This window comes from Pygocentrus nattereri, chromosome 29, assembly GCF_015220715.1.
Source record: "Pygocentrus nattereri isolate fPygNat1 chromosome 29, fPygNat1.pri, whole genome shotgun sequence".
Taxonomy (NCBI): Eukaryota; Metazoa; Chordata; class Actinopteri; order Characiformes; family Serrasalmidae; genus Pygocentrus; species Pygocentrus nattereri.
Window position 1 is genome coordinate 18,053,710 of NC_051239.1, and position 24,515 is coordinate 18,078,224.

General features: G+C 41.6%; 1 protein-coding gene across 7 annotated transcripts in view; it reads right to left on the reverse strand.

Moving 5' to 3' along the window:
• The window catches only part of LOC108412246 (membrane-associated guanylate kinase, WW and PDZ domain-containing protein 1-like), a 220,101-nt gene that overhangs the window by 36,274 nt on the left and 159,312 nt on the right, over window positions 1-24,515 (reverse strand). For all 7 annotated transcript variants that reach the window (XM_037536227.1, XM_017684182.2, XM_037536225.1 and 4 more), the window contains 5 exons: window positions 23,841-23,960; window positions 22,519-22,704; window positions 21,061-21,690; window positions 8,710-8,744; window positions 4,253-4,511 (listed from right to left, as the gene is read on the reverse strand). In XM_037536227.1, the coding sequence (XP_037392124.1) occupies window positions 4,253-4,511; window positions 8,710-8,744; window positions 21,061-21,690; window positions 22,519-22,704; window positions 23,841-23,960 (1,230 nt within the window). The remainder of the gene's footprint in view (window positions 1-4,252; window positions 4,512-8,709; window positions 8,745-21,060; window positions 21,691-22,518; window positions 22,705-23,840; window positions 23,961-24,515) is intronic.

Below are 24,515 nucleotides of genomic sequence, written 5' to 3' on the forward strand. Positions count from 1 at the left end.
TACATAATGTATAACTCAGTGAGAGCAGAGAGGGGGAGAGAGAGGGGGAGAGAGAGGGGGAGAGAGAGGGGAAGAGAGAGAGAGAGAGAGAGAGAGAGAGAGAGGAGAGAGTCAGATGCGAGAGAGAGAGAGAGAGAGAGAGAGAGAGAGGAGAGAGAGAGAGAGAGAGAGAGAGAGAGAGAGAGAGGAGAGAGAGAGAGAGGAGAGAGAGAGAGAGAGAGAGAGAGAGAGAGAGAGAGTAGAGAGAGAGAGAGAGAGAGAGAGAGAGAGAGGCGAGAGAGAGAGAGAGAGACAGAGGAGAGAGAGAGAGAGAGAGAGAGACGGACGAGACAGAGGAGAGAGAGAGAGAGGGGAGAGAGAGAGAGAGAGAGAGGTGGGAGAGAGAGAGAGAGAGAGAGAGAGAGGAGAGAGAGAGAGAGAGAGGAGAAAGAGAAGACAGAGAGAGAGAAGAGAGAGAGAGAGAATGAGAAGAGAGAGAGAAGAGAGAGAGAGTGAGGAGAGAGAGAGAGAGAGAGAGAGAGAGAGAGAGAGAGGAGAGAGAGAGAGAGAGAGAGAGAGAGAGTGAGAGTGAGGAGAGAGAGTAAGAGAGTAAGAGAGAGGAGAGAGAGAGAGAGAGAGAGAGAGAGAGAGAGAGGAGAGAGTGAGAGAGAGAGAGAGAGAGAGAGAGAGAGAGAGAGGAGAGAGAGAGAGAGGAGAGAGAGAGAGAGAGAGAGAGAGAGAGAGAGAGAGAGAGGAGAGAGAGAGAGAGAGAGAGAGAGAGAGAGAGAGAGAATCTCTTTGGGCAGTTCTCTCTGATTCACACTAAGCCCTTGCAGTTATGAAACCTCATTAGTGTGTTAGTCAGACTTGCACTTGGAGATTCTATATTTAAAAAAATAAAACACCGCAAGTTCCCTAACACACACACACACACACACACACACACACACACACACACACACACACACACGTACGTACGTACATGTACAGACACAAACACGAATGGACATTCTCAGACAAAGCCACTCAAATCAGCCCTTTAGTCCTGATGCAACTGAGTGTCCTGTTTGGAAGGCTAAAAATGAAAAACGCTCACATAAATCAGCGTCAGCTCCATCTGCCTACACGACATGTGTCAAGAAGTGCAAAGATCACCACATCAGGAGCACATTTACTACAAGTGACACCTACACATCTTCTATGAAAAAACCAGGAGCATTTCTACCTGCTGCACAGACACACTTGGCACATAAAGTAATAAAATATAGTCCCCCTGTATGTATACTGTTAGAGGGACATTTTGCTTTTCACCCCTGAGCTCCACTTATAAGGTTTGTGTGGGTTTATGTACTAAAAAATTCAACAATTTTCCAACCACTCTTCATACTTTAAAATAAAACAGGCTGATATTTAATGCCTTAAAATCCCAGGCTTATTACACACTAAGGCTAACTATTCAGTAACTACAGGGACTTCAATGCAAACAGGATAAACTGCTCTTAAGTTATAATATTGTGTAATAAAACTTTGGGCCCACAGGCAGGCCCATGACCATGTAAGGGATTAACTACTTTAATGCAGACATATCATATTTGTGGATGACAGTGTTGGTAATGCATTACAGTATAAATTCTATAATCACATTACAGTTACTGACCTAATAGGAATTACTGCATTACATTACTCATATCTCTCTAAGAGAACAATATTAACATAGCCATGTATTAACATAGGGCTATGTTAACAATATTAACATAGCTGTATCCTAAGTGGGTGGTAAGGTGTCGCTAGGCCATTGCCAGAGTGTGTACTGTAAAACGTAGCTCGTCAGATCTACTTTAAAAAAAAAAAAACTTCATACAATGCAGTCAGACATGTACCGTTCTCCTGGCAACCACCAAACCCAGACTCGTCCATCGGATTGCTAGACGGAGAAGATTGATTGGTCACTCCAGAGAACTCGTCTCCACTGCTCTAGAGTCCAGTGGCGGCACTTTACACCACTGCATTCCACACTTTGCATTGTGCTTGGTGATGTAAGGCTTGGATGCAGCTGCTTGGCCACGGAAACCCATTCCATGAAGCTCTCTACGCTGTTCTTGAGCTGATCTGAAGACCACATGAAGGTTGGAGGTCTGTAGTGATTGACCCTGCAGAAAGTTGGTGACCGGCGCACTATGCCCCTCAGCATCTGCTGACCCCGCTCTGTCATTTTACGTGGCCGACCACTTGGTGGCTGAGTTGCTGTCGTTCCCAATCGCTTCCACTTTATAATCCCACTGACAGTTGACTGTGGAATATTTAGTAGTGAGGAAATTTCACGACTGGACTTGCTGCACAGGTGGCGTCCGATCACGGCACCACGCTGGAATTCACTGAGCTCCTGAGAGCGACCCATTCTTTCACTAATGTCTGTAGAAGCAGTCTGCAGGCCTAGGGGCTCGGCTTTATACACCTGTGGCCATGGAAGTGATCGGAACACCTGAATTCAATGATTTGGATGGACGAGTGAATTGTTTATAGTGTGTGTATAAATGCATTGTTTTTTGTGTGGCATCACAAAAGAAATTATTCAAAACAGTGGCAACAGCTTTGTTTCCCTAAATGGAGTCTGTAGACCAGGAGAATGGCACGTGTTCAAATTTGAGCAGTACTAGTGTATTACATCAATCGTTTGCTTTAAAAACAATAATATGAGCTATTTAACGTCATAGTTTCTTTGCACTACATATTCTCATGCTAGTCTGATTCTTTAGTAAACTTTAACTGCCCACATAATCATAAACTACAGACATTCGAAAGCACATACTGAGTCACAGACTGCCATTCAGTGTAGGATGTCCCTCCAGACAAACCACACTATATCTGTATGTCCTCCTCTGTTCATTCCCATCTTAGTTACATACATATATTGCCCATAAATGCTTCATGAATAAGTATCTAGACACTGACCTTTAGCCATAATGCAGTTGGCATTTCTAAAATGTAATATCTAAAATTGAAATGAGCTACCGATCAAAGTTATTAGACTTCAATGGGGCAAGACCTGGTATTTTGGTCCTCATGAGAAAATGAAGTCTCAGGGCTCTTGCCTGCTTGCATTTCAGAACAAACAGTATTTTAACAGGCTGTAATTATTTTAAGAATGTGATTGATCCTAAAATTGTCAACTCTTTCTCTTTGTTTTGCTGTAGAGTGAAAATAGAACACAGTCTGAACCTCCAGGGTGATTTTTGATCAGACTCCCACTTCTTCCTGCTGATCTGAACTATATGAGGCTGACTGGTCCAGTTCACCTGTGATGCTGCGCTTCACTAACGAATACCCTAAGACAAAGACTGTGCTTGTCCTCTGGCCAAAAGAGGAAAAAGCTGTCAGATCTCAAAGACCATGAGAAGAGGAATACGTTTCCAACTGATCTTGTTTTTACCTTGGTTCAGAGCTCTAATAGACCACTGCCAATAGCAGAAAACAGTTCCAACAGCAGTCTCCAAGGCAACAACTTCTTGGAAAGTTTTTCAGACACAAAAAGATTAGGGATTTTTTTTTTTTTTGCCCTGATCCTGATCCAAGTACAGCAGTACTGCTAAATATCTGCTGATATAGAGCTCCAGTCAAATACATGTATTCTTAGCTGATAATACAGCAAGTCAATGCACATGTATATACACGAAAGATAATAAAATTAATCCAAAAGGGTTCAGTAAGATTATTACGATTTTTAAAGTGATTTGAGCTGCATGGCTTATATTTCTCTCTAATGCAGACAAACATGAATTAGTACAGACAAAATTATGGTCAAGAAAAGCACAAATACTCTCACTGTCAAACTGATTGAGAAAAACAAGAATTGGGTGGGCTATTCAGGTCATTCACCTAATAGGCTAATACTAAATATTTAAGGGTGGATGCAATTGTGTCCCACACCAGTACTGTAGCTGATTTAGCTTTATTTATCATTGCATCATAGCAGAATATCAGCCATGGTCATGACATTTATACATTTGGATTGAGGCAATTATGTATAAAAGTATTTTTATGCTACTGTGAAGGTGAAAGATTAATAAGCAGAAACATGGAATTTTGTCAATGGGAATTTCAAGCATGTCAGATAATGATAATATAATACTGTATAAATAAGTATTCCCAGGACTTATTACCACAAACCCAAAACTCAGTGCAATAAGGTGTGGGAACCATATGAAGCAGCACCTGCTGGACTGTTCTAATACCACGCCTGAAGTGTGTTTATTAGAAATGGAGGGCTACTCACTTCGGCTCTCGTACATGCTCCTGGACTGTGCCCAAATCTTGAAGGGGTCAGGCTTCTTCTGGAGGGTTCCATTGGTGGGCGGCTCCAGTGGGGGCAGACTGGGGAGGGGTTGGGTGGGGGGTGGGGGCACCGGGGGCGGAGCCGCCAGTGTCTCGCTGGGTACAGCGGGCACTGCACGGGCAGGAGAATCAGTGTGGGTGCTGCGGTGACTACACACACTATGCTGAGAACTGCCTTGACTGTCCTTCCTCTCCAATTGCTGAAATACAGAGAGAGAGAGAGAGAGAGAGAGAGAGAGAGAGAGAGAGCAATGAAAGAAACCGGTGGTGGAAGAGAGCAACAGTAAAGAAGAAACAGAGATGGAAAGATGGAAAGAGGAGTGAAGAGGCAAAGAGAGAGAGAGACAGAGAGAGAGAGAGGGAGAGAGGGAGAAAGACCAAAAGAGAAATACAAAGATGAGAAGTGTAGGGGGTGGAGAGAGAGAAAATAGTGGGAGAACAAGATAGAGAGAGAGAGAGAGAGAGAGAGAGAGAGCATATTGAAAAACACAAGCCAGCTCCTGTCTGTATTATATTGATGCAATTCTATGCAAATGGACACTCTAATAGTACATTGTCAAATGACCCAAAGAGACAACAAGAGAGGGAGAGAGAGAGAGTGAGAGAGAGAGAGGGAGAGAAGGAGAGAGAGAGAGGGAGAGAAGGAGAGAGAGAGAGAAAGAGAGAGAGAGGGAGAGAAGGAGAGAGAGAGAGGGAGAGAAGGAGAGAGAGAGAGAAAGAGAGAGAGAGAGAGAGAGAGAGAGGGAGAGAAGGAGAGAGAGAGAGAGGGAGAGAAGGAGAGAGAGAGAGAGAGAGAGAGAGAGAGAGAGAGAGGGAGAGAAGGAGAGAGAGGGAGAGAAGGAGAGAGAGAGAGACAGAGAGAGAAAGAAAGAGCGAGAGAGAAAGAAAGAGAGTTGCTTTGCACTGCACATTCTACTCAGCACCCATTTCAATAAGGCTCTTTTGAACCGACCCAGAAAGCCAGACAGAGTGAGAGCAAGAGCAGGAAGGAACGGGCTGAGAGTTGGACTGGTGTGAATACTAAAAGCCAAAGGGGAAAAAAAACGAGTGAGAGGACGAATGACTTAAAGAGAGGGAGGGAGAGAGGGAGAGATAGATGAGGGGAGGGCTTAGAGGCCGGAGATGGAGACAAGATAGAGGAGATAGAGGGAGATGAAAAGAGGATGGAGAGACAAAAAAAGGAAAGGTGAAGGAGAAGGACAGAGAGAGGAGGAAGGTGGGGGTGAAAGAGGAAATACAATGCACAAGGCCATGCACAAGTAGGTGTGCAGGCAAGTGTGTGCGCTTGTTGCTTTGAAACCCACACAAATGGCATTCAGTTCTTTACAGATACATTGAGACACTTTCTCCCTCTTCCTCTCTACCTCTGCTGAATTTCTGTGAATTCAGTTCATTTCCAAAGCAATCAATCACTATGTGCTACAATATCACCAAAGGAACCAAATGGTACATGGCCAACAGCACCAAAGCAATCAAATGCTCTTCTGCAGTATCACCAAGCAACCAAATGTTAAACGCTATAACACTGGCAGTAACCAATTGCTTTGTACCACAATACCACCAAATGAACCAACCGCAACACGCTACAATATTACCACAGCAACCAAATTCTTGTGCTGCTATCACCAAAGCAGCCAATCACTTTGTTACAATATTACTAAAGCGCTACAATATGGCCAAGATATCTAATGCTTTACGTCACCATCACACTATCACTACAGCAATCACTTTTTGCTATAATATCAACCAATCAAAATGGCAATAATATTACCTGAGCAACAAATCACTTAATGCTACAATGTCACCAAAGCAACCAATCATTTTGTGCTACAATATATCCAAAGCAACCAATACTTTGTGTTACAATATCACAAAAGCAACCATGATGATGAGCAACTATGATACTACGAAAGTAACCAATTGCAGTCACAACGTCACCAAGGCAACCAATCACTACTATGATACTACGAAAGTAACCAATTGCTGTCACAACGTCACCAAGGCAACCAATCACTACTATGATACTACGAAAGTAACCAATTGCTGTCACAACGTCACCAAGGCAACCAATCACTACTATGATACTACGAAAGTAACCAATTACAGTCACAACGTCACCAAGGCAACCAATCACTACTATGATACTACGAAAGTAACCAATTGCTGTCACAACATCACCAAGGCAACCAATCACTACTATGATACTACGAAAGTAACCAATTACAGTCACAACATCACCAAGGCAACCAATCACTACTATGATACTACGAAAGTAACCAATTGCTGTCACAACATCACCAAGGCAACCAATCACTACTATGATACTACGAAAGTAACCAATTGCTGTCACAACGTCACCAAGGCAACCAATCACTACTATGATACTACGAAAGTAACCAATTGCTGTCACAACGTCACCAAGGCAACCAATCACTACTGTGCTAAGCTGTTGCCAAAGTAACTGACTGCTGTTGTGCTACAATCGCCAAAGTAATACAAAATTGCCAAATATTCTTCATTATTATGATTCTATTTTGACATCCTGTTCAAAGGCACTGAAACTTCAAACTGAAATTACATTTAGTGTTCCGTCTCCACAGAGGCTCAGACCCACACACACACACACACACACACACACCCACAGCTGAGGCTGACGCCAAGTGACGGCTCACTGGAAAGGCCATTGCCCCACCATGACCCTCAAACACAAATGCCTGCCCTTAGCAATCTCTGTGGTCAGAAAGCAACATAACATCTGATCATTTTCTTTCTCTCTCTCTCTCTCTCTCTCTCTCTCTCTCTCTCTCTCTCTCTCAGTCCCTGTTGAAACTGACTGAAATCTTACTAATATCAATAAACCTTTTGCAGTTTCATTCTACGTTGAGATATTTTAGTACTTCAACTCTTAATCCAGCTATGCTCTGTTATTCTATTAACTTAGTTCTGTTTAGCCGTTCAGCAATTCTATTCGCTTTTTTGGACACTTTCAACTGATTATCTGCTCATCTTCTCGCCCTCTCTAAAATCACTCCGATGATCCCTAACCATCAAAACTCTACACTGTCCTGCAAACCAAATGCACAATTATTGACCTCTACCTGGACCGCAAATCTAAATCTCATCACCTTGGCTCCTCCGTGCCTCAATGAACCTGTAATTCGAGGCCATATATGGATCTGCACAGGTGAGTCAAAGTGGCAACAGAGGCTGAGGATGCTGTTGTGTCCAGAAAAAGGTGACAGCTTAAATGAAACGTTTGGTGTCAAATCTATTTTAAACTTGACCTGAAGCTATGAGGCTAATGTAGCTAATGAATTAAACCTTACGCAGACCTCCTGTTTAACAACAGCAGGAACACGCGTGGTCGTTTGCGAATGCAAGCAGGATTTAGCACCTGCACTTTCAGTGCTTCTTGGCAGAAAGAGCACAATCTTGAAAGTGTCCTGTGGTTTTGTGACTGTCTGTGTTTTCTTAACATTTTAGTAGTCAGCAGTTGCTGGTCACTGCATACAGGAGAAGTGTTCGATCAACTTTTCTGTGTAATTTATAATATAATCTATAATAATAAGTTATTATAGAGCAGTTGCTTTCAGTCTGTGGGACTGTTTTTTATTCTTTCATGCGTGAGTGTGAAAGAGGGAGCAGAGGAGTCTCACAATACATGCACCACACACTCAAATATAACTCAGTAGAGATGAACAGAGAAGAGAAGAGAAATCAATGCAGAGAAGAGACACCAACAAAGATGTGAAGCCAAAAAGAGAAAAGTAGACAGACCAATGAAACCACGGGAAACTGAAAAGAGAAAAAAAAAACAGAGATGAAAAGAGAAGAGAAAAAGAGATGAGAGGAGAATGGGAAAAAATGGATCAGAAAAAAAGGGTGAGGAAAAAGAGATGAGTAGACAAGTGAAGCAGAAACCTATAAAAGAAAGAAGAAAAGCCAAAAAGAGAAGACGTGAAGAAACAAGGGGGGAAATTGGGGAAGAAGAAGTAGAGAAAAGAGAGGAAAGGGATGAGAAGAGAAACAAGTAAAAAGAGATGTAAAGACAAGAAAGAAGAGAAAAGTAGAAAAAGGGAAACCGATAAAAATATGAAAAGCCAAAAAGTAGAAGAGAAAGTCTTTAAAACACAAGGAAAGACAAAAGGACAAGAGAGACATGAAGAAAAGAGTAAAGATAAGAAGAGAAAAGAAACCAGAGATAAAAAGAAAAAAGATACTGAAATGACGAGGAAAAGAAATAAGAAGAGGATAGGACAAAAAAGAACAGAACAGATGAGAAAAGAGACCAACAGAGAGAAAAAAAGACAAAAGCAATGAAGAGAAAAGAGGAGAAGAGAACAGAAAGGAGGGATGAGGAGAAGAGAGAGCGTATAGTAACAGAGGGATTGAACTCACCACCACTTTGGGACTCCTCTTGGCCTGCACCACGCCTGTGAAACAGCGGCAGAGAGAGAGAGAGAGCATTAATACCTCTCTACTGAGACTCAACCTCCAACCGAAAAAAGGGGAAATAACGACAGAACAAGGTCCTGCAGATAGACGAGTGCACAGCCTAGGAAAAGCCGTGTAAATCTCCCTCTCTCCTGTGCTCTTTTCCTTTCCTCTGTTCCTCTGTCCTTTTGCTTTCCGTTATGCCGAGTGTGTCGATCTCAGCTGATCTCCGTCTCGGAGCGAAGGAGGGAGCGAGAGAGTAGAGTGGAGGAATGTGACGGATGCTGAGCATCAGCTGCAGCCTGTGGATGCTGCTACATCCTGCCTGTGTGTGTGCGTGAGTGTATGTTAGACCACCACACAGCCCCCACAGCTCCGAGCACACACACTGAAGAGCGGAGCTCTCTCGCTCGCTCTCTCTCTTTGTTGTTGCCCTCTGCCTCTCGTCCCTGTCTCTCTCTCTCTCTCTCTCTCTCTCTCTCTCTCTCTCTCTCTCTCTCTCTCTCACTCACTCACACACCTGAGCTCTCAATATCACACCTCCTATTCATATGGCCACACTCGGCCACGCCCCCTCCCACCCGAGACCCAATTACAGCGCAGAACAAAGACATCATTCCACAAAGCAAATCCACAAAGCAATTCATTCAACTCCACTACTGAACAGCAGGCAATTGAACAAAAATGCATCAATATTATTCCTAGAATTAATTTTAATCAATTCTAATAATATTCAGTAGTACAGTACAGCACTGTGCAAAGGTCAGAGACCACCCTTTGAATTTTTCAGTATTTACTGTGTCCACTCTATGCCTTTATCAAGGCTTCTGATCTTTTCAGGAGACTTGCTTTCAGTTTTTAAAGAAATCTGCAGGTGTGTTTTTCCACACCTTCCAAGTTCAGTCTTAGAAGGTAGTCACATTTTCTTCTTCTCACAGTCTAAGTGCATTCACTGATGTTGAGGTCTGGACGCTGAAGCGGTCAGTCCATTGCTGTGAGAACACCAGCAGCTTTTTTTCTCTCAGTAAAGTCTTCTTGACAGCTGTTTTTTCAGATCCAAAGCAAGAGTGGAGCTTGGCTTTCTCCTCCCTCTTAAAGATGGAAGCTTTAAGTACTGCTTATCTGATGGTGACCACTTCAGTGGTCTACCAGCGCTTTGCTGTCAGGAGTCTTATTTTCTATATACCTTTTAATCATTTTTATGAACTCCAGTTTTGGGAACTCCTGCTTTTTCATCTATTTTCATATGATTTTTGTGGGCCTCTCACTCTCTTTGTTTTTCATATAGCTTGTGGATTCGTGTTAAAATAGATGTTCATTAAATTTCCATTTTGCTATTGCTTTTGTTAGTTTGCTGCTTGTTGATTTGGTCTGAAGGGATGGTCTGAAGGGTCAAACTAGAGAAAAGTGGTAAAAACTTTAAAGAATTAGTTTGGTCAATATTCTATTATGTCAATGAGTATAAATCCATTTATTTTGACTATCGAAGTAAATATCAATTTAAAAGCTCAGTGTGTTGTTTGTATTCTGTATGTATTCAACTACTGTGTAAATATACTTGTTTGCAAAAGTTTGGACAACCCTGGTCAAATGACGTTTTGTTTTTATTCTTAAGGAATAACAAGAACACATCATCTACAGAAAGAAAGCACTTCTACACATTTTAATGCTCATTTACTGTTTATTTGCATATAAACAGCATATTTAAGTGTGTTCTGTGTAGAGCATGTGCTATTCCATGTGTAGTTCTATCACTCTCATTTGTCGATTGAGGGTATTGATTTTAAAGAGCTAAACTGAACGAAGGATTCCTGAGGTCAAGGATTTAAAGTCATGTAAAATCATTTCAGATTTGATTTACAAGCTCAGATCATCTGGAAACGTTCAGGAAAGCACATTAAATATTCATATGCAGCCAGATTTACATCAATCTAATCATCACTTATGCATCATTCTGCCTGTGGAGGCCCACATATAGTTACAAACATACAAATTAGTGTGTGTGTAGCTCAGTGTGTGTGTGTGATGCCATTCTCTCCCGCCTTCCATCTAGTATCTACATGAATACTGCAAGTGGCATTAGCCTTTTCTGTAAAAACACAACTCTGAAGTCTCACGCGTCCTCCCCCCCAGTTAAGAACATTCGCTTCTCTATTCGGAGCACGCAGTTAATTTATTCTTTATTTCTTACTCATGTGGGTTTTAAGGGACCTGAGGCAAAATCGTTTTCGACAACTGCCCATGTGCTGAATCCTTCCAACTAGAAAAAAAAAAAGTTCTAGTAGCGTTCCCTCGGAAGCTCATGGCTCCAGCAGCAGGGATCACTCTCAGTGTAAGCCATTAAATGTTAAAACTCAGTAGTGCTCTCTCGCCCTCCCCATTCTCTCTCTCTCTTTCTCTTTCTCTTTTTTCTCTCTCTCACTTTCCCCATTCCCCCCTCTCTCTCCCTATCTCTTTTACTCTTTCTCTCGCTCTCTCGCCACCAATCCTGTGTCCCTATCTCCCTTTTCCTCTTTTTCTTGCTCCTTACCTCTCTTCCTTGTCTTCCCTCTCCTTTTCCTTTTCCCCTCTCTCTCACTTTCTGTCTCTCTTTATTTCCTTTCCTTCATTGTCCTCTTTTTATCCCCTTTTCTCTCTTTCTCCTTTCATTTTTCTCCCCCTGACCTCTTTTTCTTCCTCTTTCTTACTTGCTTCCTTTCGTTCTCTCACTTCCTTTCTATCTACTTTCTTTCTGCTTCTCCCCAGCTCACTATCCTCACTCTATCCTCACTCTCTCCCTATCTGTTTTGTTGTCCTCTCTTTCCCTCTTTCTCTTTTGCTCTGTCCCTCTCTCTACCATTACTTCTCTTTCCTTCCATTTCTTTCAGTTTTACTCTTCTTCTCTCGCCCTTCCGTCACAATTCTTCCTCTCGCTATTTCTCCCCCTTCATTTCTCTCTCTCACTTTTTCTCCCTCTCCATCTTTCTCTTCTTTTTATGCTTCTCACTTATTCTCACTCCCTCTCTGGTCCTCTCTCTCCCCAGCTCTCTTCCTCTCTTTTTCTCCTCTCTAACTCTATTTCTTTCCTTCTTTTTCTCTTACTCCCTCCCTCTCTCTCACTGTCACGCTCTCTTTTCCTTTCTCTCTCTTTCTGTCTCTCACTCCAGCGGTGTCTCTTCAAAGCTCATTATTCATTCACTTTATAAGGCCACAAACAGGTAAATTAGTTCATGGCAGCCAATCAATGCTGCACCCCAGTGAATATAAGCATGCATAAGCAGAGTCCTTGATTTGTTAATTCCACCAAAACAACATAACCACGGCAACACACACACACACACACACACACACAAACACACACACACAAACACACACACACGAACACACACACACACACACACACACACACACACACACACACACACACACACACACACACACACACACATGCTTGACCTTGAACAACTTAAGCTACAAAAGAACTTCAACTACAAAAAACATAATACACAATAAGGACGCATTGAAACAGATTTTTGGTTTGATACCGAGAATTCAGCTGAGAATTCATACCTTGTTGTAGTCACTATAGTGAAATCACTATTTTAGTATTCAATGATTTTCATCACAAGAAAATGGAGAAAAATAAACAGACCAATAATTCAGTGAAATGCTGATTCATTATTTATTATTATGGCTGAGCAGTATGATGATACCGATAATGATGATAATGATGCTGGTACGCAAAAATGATAATTTCCAATTATTACGTGTCAAAATTCTATTCATTTTACCAGCCAAATAAACACATCCCACCCATTTAGAATTTAGAGGGGCTCACAGACTGATGTTGTGGGCACTAGGGGAAAAATAAGAGCCCAGGAAAACTAAGCACAACAGTGGCTCAGCAACGGCTGAGAGCCACACTCTGAACACGTGTCATTGTAGCATTACGTAGCTAGAACCGAGCCTGTGCTATGATGTGTTGGCCTGATAACTGTGCTAACATTAGCTCAGCCAAAATGGCACACTTGCCTGGAGCGGAGGGCAGCCCAATCCACGGCACCCGGGGAGCAATTGGGGGTTAGGTGTCTTGCTCAAGGACACCTCAGTCATGGACTGTCATCACTGGGGATCAAACCGGCGACCTTTTGGTCACAGGGCCAGTTAGCCCATGACTGCCCCATTGAAGTGAAACACCACATACACTCTAGTGAGCGCGCACACACTAGGGGGCAGTGAGCACACTTGCCTGGAGCGGTGGGCAGCCCAATCCGCAGCGCCCAGGGAGCAGTTGGGGGTTAGGTGGTCTTGCTCTAGGACACCTCAGTCATGTGCTGTCGGCTCTGGAGATCGAACCAGCGACCTTCCGGTCACAAGGCTGGTTCCCTGACCTCCAGCCCATGACTGCCCCAACTTTAGCTGGCTTTAGTTAGCATAATGTCATGATAAGTAAACTAATGCTAACAGCTCCTCCTAGTTAGCAGCATTGTTTAATGAACCATGCAAGCAAACTAAACTTTTTCAATATTTTTGACTTAAATGATTTTAAGTGAATGTGGAGTAACGGAGAGGAGTGAACACTTTAAGGCCAATCATTTCAGCATACGCCTTAAATGTGTTTTCCAGCAGTCGGCTACTACAGTGGTTACAAACAATGAATAAGTTTACATCTTCATCAGATCTGAGGCCTTCGGTTCAGTGTCAGCAGCTAGGCTAATCAGTCAGAATGTGCCAGTTAAAGTGAATGGAAACGTATTCCCTCTTGTAGGGATGAATTTGACTGAGTGAGCTACGATGAAAACAGATGTTCCGTGTTACCTGCAAAGCTCACCACAGTTCAGCGGAGAAGTTAGTAGCTATATTAACTGCCGAAGTAACAATCAAACCATACGGCCTGTTCACAAAATATATATGTGCTATTTTTGATAATGTTATACAGTTCCTGGCCCTTTTCTTCTGTAGACAAGTCATTTTGGGCTTTTGATAATGTAAGCATAAAAACTGCACTCTCTCTCATCTTCTATCTTAAATAGAAGATAAAGTTTGTGATACTGTGCTTCCCTATGTATGAATACCTGTACATCTTTGCACATGCATCTTTGGTTCTGTCTGATTAATTTTGGATTTGAGTATGTAGGTGTGCATGTGTGCAATCGTGTGGGAGGTTTTCTGCGTCTCGTATGGCCTTGGAAGGATGTCCTGGCCATCTGTCTCAGACGTCATCTGAACACACACACATACACACACACTCAGGTTAAAGTCCACAGCTGCCTCTATATTACTTTTCCCTCTCCTTTCATTTATTTCATCATATTTCTCCGCTCCCTCACTCCTCCGTTTCCCCAGTCGATCCCTTCCTCCCTCGCCCTTCTCTCTTTCTCCTTTTCTAACCAACAGATTCCCTAATGGTTTCTAACCACAAGCGATACGCATTCCTAACAAGCTAAAGTCGTGCTGTGTTTTGATTCCAACAGGCCCTCCTGTCACAAACACTGAACCCGGCTGACTCTCATTACCTTTTGTTTACTCTGCTCTGCTACTTTTAGGCTTTCTTTAGCACCACAGCAAAGCAGCTGCACAGTAGATCTTTTGATATATGCTTCCATATCCGAGTCTCGGGTACTGTATACTGCGCTGCTGCTTTATTACATGTGCATACTGCCTGTACATAATACATCAACGTATACTGCTCATTGACTACTACCGTACTGTCAGGCATATGGACTGTAAAGGTGGGCAATATGACATTACATTATCATAACTGTGTTAAATGACTTCAGAGAATATGTTGAGTATCATGAGTATCAGACCCTCAGAGACTGCAAGCATGGCTACTCCTGTTTCATTGTGATGCTTTGGTTGAAGCTCTCGAAATACCCAATTGACAAAACTGTCCAATCAAGGTTTTTTCCCCCTTTTAATAGTCTCTACAGACGACTTGTCTGCCTCATCATTGATCATTTGATGTCTTTGTACTGTCTGAACTGATTCACTTTGGAAAGCGAAAAATGTTTGAGTACTTTTCCAGTTTATTTATGGCAATTTATACCTCAAAACCTCGATGTCTCTCGCTCACACTTCCTCTTTCTCTCTGTATCTTTCACCCTCTCTCTTCTCCTACTGCAGTGCTGTGGAGCATCGCCATGGAAACAGGCAGGAGGCAAGATGGCAGAGATTTACAGCAGCGCTCTCGGCTCTGTGTGTGTGTTCGGCCGTATGGGTGGGGGTGAAAGGAGGAGCTACAACTCTACAACCAAGGCTGACCATGAGAACGCTCCCTCTCTCTCTATCACACCCACAGACTTTCCACTCTTTGTCTCACACACACACACACACACACACACACACACACACACACACACTCTGGTAATCCTGTAATGACTGGCTAGTGTCTTCTCCACTTCACTGCATGTGGCTGCCTGCGTAAACGGTACAACTGCTTTTCGTGTCCCACACACCCCATTCAACTCATAAAGGCCTTGATGACTAGATGATGAGTAGTCAATCTGATTTGAAAACTGTGCCATCAATACTGATTTTACTGATTTTAAAGACTAATATCTGCGCACCTAAACTGCTAAAAAGTCCTCAGAATCATTCTGGTTTGATGTGAACTCTCCATTGCAGAGAAGTTTACCGTGTCAGAACTGTTCCCAGCTGTGACCGGAACCAGACGTCTGAAGAGTTAAATATCATGAATGGTCATAACGTCTGAGACATTGTTTTATGATCATTTTCATAAAACAAGGTTTTGACCTAGGCCTGAAACATTCATGGGGCAGAGGTGCATGCAGGACATTGTAGAGCAAAGAAAAACACTTTCTTAGTATTATAAACATTATGTATAGATACTGGCACTGATTTTAAGGCAAAGAGGACACGTAACCAAGTTTTCTAAAAGAAACGATGCATGCGAGCCATTTTTTGAGCAGCAAGCTTATTTTGGTTGTGTAAATAATGGAGCTTTATTTTATTTTATTTTTTTGCAGGACCTGAATGTCAGGTGATGTTATCGGCCAGTCATTGTACTGGTCAGGCCCTACTAATGAGTTCAATCAGATGTTCTGGAGAACACTAAAGTGTTTCCATCTCTGTAACTTAGTACAGCTTACTGTGTTTCTCCTTCTGTAAAAGCTTACATAGGCCATTCCAGCAGTCTTTTGGGAGTTACGCCAACTGGCAAACTTCTAAATGCATGAGAAGAACAAAGGCTTTCATAATGCTAATGCATTCACTAAAACGCAGCGGTATGGATATTTACTATGCTACAGTAGTAAGAGACTGTTGGGAGGGCAAAGTGAGGTTTCCAGCTCTTCTCAATTGGGGATTAAAAGCTTAGGTAGAATGACAAATGTACTACATATAATGCAGTGGATCTTTCTGCAATATGTAATGGTAGTTTTTTTCATTATGTACAATATTTTTGTCCCTGAAAGTGCATTCAAAGCAATCGTGCCCTCCTTGTACTTTCTGTTTTTATAGAGTCAGAAGCTCTTCACGATGTTGCCCAATACTGAAAGGCCCAGCAACTGAGCAACAGCCTGCTCTTACACTCATCTAGAAGTTAACAAAACACGGGAAAGAAAGTAATTGGATGCTTTTACTGGGCCATTGTTCAATCACAGAGCCATATTATGCCAACCGCTATTTAATTCAGAAGATACAAGAAAAAAAATGTATATATATACATATATTGTGTACTCTTCCTATACACATTGAAAGCACTTGCACTAAGGGCCTTAAGTGGCTACTTACTGGAAAACATCATCACCCTAATCTCTAATCTCTAATATCTCTAACATGATTCTCTAATCATTTAAAGCTATAAAGATCAGTAAAAAGTGTAATTCAAATAGTCAAAATGGCCATTAAGTACACGTTCTTTCATTTTTAGGAGATATTCAGGAGATATGAAGAGATAATAAGAGATAAGATAATCATAAGGAACAATACAAAGAAGGAGAGAGTCAGAGAGTTTCCCAAAACTGGAGTTCAAACCCTGATTAAGAAGGAGGCTAACTGATTACAGTGGGACTCCAACCATCCTGCAAGACCTGGTAGACCACCAAAACTCTCACTGTCAGATGTACAGCATTTAAATCATTCATCAAGCTTCACTCTTGCATCAGATCTGAAAAAATCTACATGTATTTCTGTCCATCCTTCAGACCAACGAGACTTCCTCTTGTTCGGACTTCAGATGCTAGGGGAAAAATGCATAGATATAATGCATAGCTTTCTATAAGCTGTTACAGAGAAAAGGAATTAGTCAAAACATTTTAAAAGTCTGCGAGAAAAAGAAGCTGCAGGCATTCCCAGAACAATGAACTGGCCAGGCCAAAGTCCAAATCTCTACATCATTAAATGTGTGGATTACTAGGATCTTGAGAATCAGAAAGTGAAACCAGCTTCTAAGACTGAACTTCGGAGGTGTAGAAAAGTATCCCCGCAGATTTTTTTCAAAAACTGAAAGCAAGTCTGCTGAAAAGAACGGAAGCTTTTTGTAATTTTCTGTGAAATATGTTTTCTTCCGTTTTTCCCGATGCTGAAAAACGAAAACACTTATATAAACATAAATAAGTAATAAACATGTATAAACAAAATATTGTCGATGAAAAAAGTAGCTACAACAATATATATATATATGATAAGAATACACCACAAAACATTTCTAATCAGCCAATGAAGGTTTTTTAGACACACACTACCACATTCTCATCATGTGCAATAATAGCCCCAGCACTGAGGGTACGACATGAGCGGAGTATTGTTGCTGGAAGCGGTCACTAGGCCGTGTTTCCATGGCAACAGGGTGTGTTGTCTGTTTCCTGGTTGACCTTGAAGTGTGTAAGAGAGGCTCTGGGCTGGACAAACCGAGGTTGTCACGATGACAAGGAGATGAGTCACCAGCACCGAGCAAAAAACATAAAATACATAAATTAATAAATAAAATACAAACACAATAAATCCAACTGTTAGCGTAGGAGTTTTGTGAATGTGTGTTTGGGACTCAGTTCAAGCTAGAGATGGTATATGAGTACTGACTGGCATCAATATTGGCCCAATAGCTATAGAAAATACCGGATTGGATGTAGGAGGGAAACAAAAAAGACTGGAAAACTGATTCAAATCTATAACAAATGGTGTGGCTAGTTGTGCATGTCTTCCTGTGAGGAAGCAGTCTGAGCATGATTCTCATCTCAAAGCTCTGGGGTAAGTTCTTGAGTTTTGGAGACCTCTCTGGTGGAAATGTGTAGGTAATATGTGGAAGAACAGTTTGTGATGTTGGCAGAGTGTCAGACCCCTTCCCCAAGAGGATGAATAAGATGATTGCAAGTATGTTGAAAAGGTATTCAAAGTGGACTCAGTCAAACTGGTGAAGGACGTGTTTTCTGAGGATGTACGTGAATGACCTATTGTCATCACATCTTCAGCAGTATGTCTTTTTCCTGAACTTAAAACTATACATTGAGTGGGACCTCTTTTTTTTACTCTGCGCATGTGGCGTTAGTGCATGAAGACATAAGACGTGGTTGAAAGAACTTCCGTAAAATCCGACCCCACACCTGAGTTTTAAATAAATATTTCGGGCTTTACAGGGTGACTCAGAACAGCACACACTCTGTAATTAATTTGACTTAGTAATACTCCCAATTTTAAGGAAAAGAAAATCTACAGCACCCCTTTAATTAAAGTTTTTCAATTAAAGATGGCTCAATTTAAAACTTAATAGAAGAAATATTGCATGAGCATCAATATTGGCATTGGAAAAGAAAACCTGTGGTATCGTGCCTTCTCTAGTACAAGCAGATTCCAATATTTTGGGGGTCACTGGTAGAATGGGGGTCACTGGTAGGCCTGAACGACTGGAAAATTATCCAATTGTGGTTTGTCAGAACAATATTTATAAGTTCCAGGCCTTTTTTTTTTCTGCCAAGACCACCATGTCCATTTTTTGGAGGGCTGAATGCTGAAAGTTGAGTACCAGACTGCTCAGCATTACTAGGTTAAATTTCCCCACTTAACTTTTTAATAAAATGTCAAAAAATGTAAGTTAAATATAATTGCATTTTGAAAATTTCAGTAAATGTCAACAAACCGTGAATTCCAACATATATATATATATATATATAGATATGATGTCATCATTCACACCGTGTTACACAGCAGGCTCAGTAACACTAAAATATTTGAAATGACTGCCATTTCTGGCATTTCATGGCATTTGAATGCAGTGAGCATGTATTAGCTTGCTCACATTATTTTACATCATACAGTCAGAATAGTGCACATAAGCAAAGCTTACTGAGGTTTCTTTACAAAGGTAGTGATTGAAACCAAGGAGTCACAATGTCTACAGCACAAAAACGGCCATTTATCACTTTTCAAAATGACCAGTGACCAGTTTTTACACACAATGTTAGTAAAATGCCCAAACATTTTCTCAAAACTATTATAAGACAACGTCTCAAGCTTACAGAAATGTATTCATCATGTATTCATCTGATGTAATGGCTTGTGTGAGGTAGCTTTCAGAGGCATCGAACACTTCCTATCACCACTGCTGTGAACAAGTCTCATTTGATACGTTTCTCTAGGATAAGGCTTCATTTGCATTTTCTACCATGACTTTATTTATAACTTAACAGTTTAATTCCCCTTTAAAAGAGGCCTACAGAGCTACGATGGCCTCAAAGACTGAACTTAATGCTTAAAAGGCTCTAACTGTGAAGTTAACTTTCAGAAAAGCTTTTCTAAACTTTTCATTTTACTGAAAGCAGGTCATGAAAAGGACCAATACTCAGAAAAAGGTAACAAACAGAAAAGCACGAGCAGATGTCCTACATTTGGATTGGTTTCAGTACGAGTCTTTGAATTGCTACAGATATTTTTAAAAAGCGATCTCTTCCAGACAAATGAAGAGATACAGTGATAAAGAAGTGCGCGCACACACACACACACACACACACACACACACACACACACACACACACACACACATTTACTTCTCCACTTGGAATTTATCCATCTCTCTTCTGTTTGTTCTCCCAGTCATTCAAGCCTACACCTACCTTTATGCTACGGAACATCTTACATATGCAGCCCTACTGATTATCAAACAAGCAAGTTAAATAAAACCAACTCTCATTCCACTGAAGTTAAATAAAACCACCTCTCATTCCACTGAAGTTAAATAAAACCACTCACATTCAGGATTACACTCAGCGCTTTTACACCAGGTTAACCGCAGCACCAGTCTCCAAACAAACACTTCAATAAGTTAAAACCACATTTTTGATGCATTACATGTAATTAGATTTCACGTAGACCAAGGATGCACCAACATTTCAGCCACTGAAAGTTGTTGGCCAAAAAAAGGCTAACAAGACGGCACTTACTGCTCTCGACCAAAAGAAATGGCCAAACATGATTTGTAATAAAGCCTATTGACTTTCTCCTGTAAAGTTATCATTGTAGAGCTATGAGGCTGTGTTCCAACAACAGTGATGCATTAAATAAGCCTACAATGAAGTGTAAAATTAAAGACGTCATAAATAAGTTTAATGAAATAAGAAACAGTGATTGAAAATGGTGCATTCACTGCTCAGTGCAGATGCCTTCAAATAATCTGAGTGGCAGCAGATCAACAGTGGAAATGTCAGGCATGTGAAATGGTTTAATGGTTTCTCTAAGTGCTTTGTAATCACTCTTCATGCCATGTATTCAGGTGGGGTACAACAACCAAGGACATCCCTGCTGCATGTTTTAAGCTATGGTTGAAAACATCACTCAATATTCTGAATACACCGAAACAAAAGCAGCTGAAAGTCGTCACTGCTAAAACAATGATGCCATCTGTAGCCATGTTATTTGAAACCATAAGTAACAGCTCTAAAATGCAAAAACTAAGCAGAACAAACTAAATTTGGCCTGTCTTGGTACACCGCTGTCTAGTCTGTTGCATCTGAAATAATCCACTTTGTTTTCAAGACAGCAGACGTAAAGGACTGGCCAGTCTTTTTGGGGTTAGCCTTTGCCAACATGGAAGTATGGTTTCCTCTAGTACCATCTAAGGAGCTACCTAACCCTAACCCTAACCCTAGCCCTAGCCCACTCCTACCTAGTGAACAAGTCATGAATCTCATTGAACCAGGTGTATCTGAGTAGGAAAATCACCAAACTGTTCCCCACCCTTGCTGTAAGAAATTAAACCAGTGCTATGTTTATCAGGGTCTAAAGGCCTAAAGGAGAGCAAATCTCCAGCATCAGCTTTGGATATCCTGGCCTTAACATCATGTACACACCCAGAGAGCCACACACATACAGTTCCCTCACCTCTTTGTACCAGCATGGTGACCTCACTACCACGTGGACACTTGCTGAGCAGGTCCACCACCTGGTTATGGCTCATGCTCTGCACGTTCCTCTTGTTCACCTCCACCAGGATGTCTCCTTCCTTCAGACCGCGGCAGCGTGGGTAATCCACGATCTGCTTGACCTTCTGGCCTCCGCTGCTGCCACTGCCGCAGTCGGCAATGGTGAAGCCGAAGCCCTTGTCGCCCTTCTCCATGTGCACGGTGATGAGCTCCGGCTGCGTGGCGATGGACGACGCCAGAGTCACCACGTCACTGCCGTAACCCTCCGTCATCGCCGCCGCGGAGCCGGGGCCCTCCGCCGTGGGGCTGTAGGGGCGGGGCTCTGTGGGCCCTGTGGCTGACTGGCTCAAGCCCAGTGGGGGCGGGTCGAAGGCCTCCTGGCCATTGACGATGATAGGCTCCTTGTCCAGGATGGCCACTGATGTGACCAGGCTGGTGTTGGGGTCGTCAGGGTCAAATGGTAGTGGATAGCCACGGCACAGCTCCAGCTGGACCATGGAGCCAATGGGGATGGACTGGAAGATCTTGACCACCTGTGCATGGGTGTAGCCCAGGACGATGGTGTCATTGACGCTTACAATAACGTCACCTGTAGACCACACACATAGATTTACATGCAGTAAAAATCAAAGATTACCATTCATTTATTGGATTTCCAGACAAAACAGTCACTAAGTATAGATTAAGTAATACTTAGTGGCTTTTAACCATTTTTCTATCATCAGAATAAACAAATATACTTAGACTTTTTATCAATTTCCTTTTCTTAGTAACACCTGTTGACAGCTACACATTGAGTGGAGTTGTATTCTCACAGTGGAAAGATGGACAAATCGTGTATTGTTGCGTGAGTTGCTTGCATGAATGTTGGTGTATCTTTAAAGGGTAACCATGTCAGTGACACCTTCGGGACTAACATGTTGGAAGGACACAACTGTACCTGATTGGTTATCAGATTGGAAAGCTGTAAGAATAAATACTGATAGATTTAAAGTTATATTTAGTGTAGGTAGCATTTGTGTAATGTTTTCATTAAATGTACATTACATTCCTGTTTCCTGATGCTGGAAAATGAACTATAATTAGTGGTTGTTCTGTCTGGAAATTAAACAAACAAAAGGGTGGTCACTGAATTTTGCATAATATTGTATGTACATACGATACTACTATGCTTAGTATTTAATAGTCGTTATTTATTAATAGTCATTAAAAAGACCAAAATGCACACATTCGATTTTAAGTGGACAAAAAGTGTGTTTATGAATGGAAATGTGTTTTCTAATGTCACAATACATCAAAACATATGGTGGAGCTGAGTGTGTTTATTTGCACTGCCTCTACCAACACGCCTCTGTATAGCTGCCTCATATTTTTTGAACACTGTTGTTTGGATGTACGTGCACAAGCCCATTCATACCTGTCTCCATCTTTCCGTCCACAGCGGCAGGGCCATCCAGTACTAGACTTTTGATCTGCAGAAACTCGTCCGGCTCGTCTCCACCGACAACAGTAAATCCGAACCCACGTCTACTCTTCAGTAGTTTAGTGTTTATAAACGTGCCCTTCAGTTCTGCGGGGTTCCTCGTGAAGAACGGCTTCCCTCCTACACACATACGTACGAATGTTTAGGTGAGGTCTTGTGTGAGGTGTTACATTTCTCCACGATAAACGGTGTATGAAGCAATATTACTGTGATTAATATGACTTCAGAGCTAAATTAGGGTTAGCTTGTGCACCACTACATGTCTTTGAAAGAACAATAAACAAATAAAAGTGCTCTGGAGATTCAGCTGTTTGTTCTGACAGGCGTTCCTATTACATAATTATTATTACAGCTACTGAACACACATACTTCAATAGCTCCACAGTAGTTGGGTCCGCTTCTTTCGGCTTCAATCCTGGGGACCCACTGAGCCTCAACAGCTCTGATTCAGCTCTTCAGGTAATTATCAAGCTTTATATTAGCTATTAGGGCAGTAGGTACCCAGGACTGGTATTGTTTAGCAGTGCTTCAGCCCACTATGTACACAGAATGGGCCTTTCTTTTTCTAAGGTGATACTGAAACCTTAAACTGCTTATCCTACACTTTTTTTGGATTGTATAAACATTTTGTACATGTCATTTCTCTTCGGATTAAATAGGTTCTTTTTCTTTCTGTCCTTTAAGACTCATGTAAGGTATGTGAGCTCTGCTCTGATTGGCTGCTCTGTTTTGTGCCTCATTCAAAAAGCACTCCTTAACACTTCTTTAATATCTTCAATATGAATGGGCAGGATATGTGTAACCTTACGGAAACAATTCAAAGTGCGCTGTACTTCTCTATTCCAAAAAAAAGTGAGAGAATTTTGGGCCCTTTAGCAATATTTTTTCTTTTGAATACAGCTTATATATATTAATATATATTAATATCACTAATGCAAAATCACAGCTTTGTTAAACTGTTTCAAATAACAAATAAGCAAAAAAAAAAAATAGAAATATCACTTATAATGTGTGAAAATTCATGCTATATGTGGTTACCTCTGTTAACACGTGACCTACCTAACTTCACAGTATGTTGCACTGCGTTCTAGTAAAGTCAGGGATATTGCAGGCTAGACTTATAGAGCTGAATCAGATCTGCTCTTTTTCCCCCTCTGATAACCAGAATTTCCCATTAAATCAACACCATTTCTTCTGAGATACACATAATGCAGAACAATTTCTGTCACTAGCAATGGCAGCAGACAGATGCTCACGTTTAGAGCCTGGCACTGGAGGGAGGGGTGGGCCGCTCTGGGGGTCCCGGTATGTCTCCAAGTGATTTGGAACGTATGCAGCGATTGGAGCCCCCGCCGAAGAGTGCTCCTCTATCCATTCTGCAGAAGAAGACAGAAAGAGAGAAAGACTTAGTGACTCCACATGCCAGACAGATTAGATCCACATTTCACAATCACTGCTATGAAAAGTGACAGGGCAAGCTGTTATGTGGTAAGACGGTAAGATGTTACATAGTAAGAATAATGTTTTTTAGCTTATACGGCACATATGACAGCATCTTTCATAATTTAGATTTAAAACATCACAAAATAGTTCTTAATTAGTATTTGATAACAATTCAGGAAAAACTGCATGTTCAAACAAGTTGATAGAGCATAGGCATATAGTGTAAAGCAGTTAAGGCATATTCTGGGCATCTTGATAAACAGATTTTATAGATGACCAGAAAAGGTTGGAAGTTGCAAACATTACTTATTGAGGCGAGAGCCAAAATAGATCCCCCTAAACAAGCTCTAAATGAGTCTGTTACATTTGACTCAGGAATGTTTACAGCTGAGAACATGTTACTCTTTATAAGACTCGTTTTGAGTTTTAATCCGAGAGAGATGGAGAGAATGAGCCTTTAAGCTGAAGAGTATTGCGTATCAATTTCA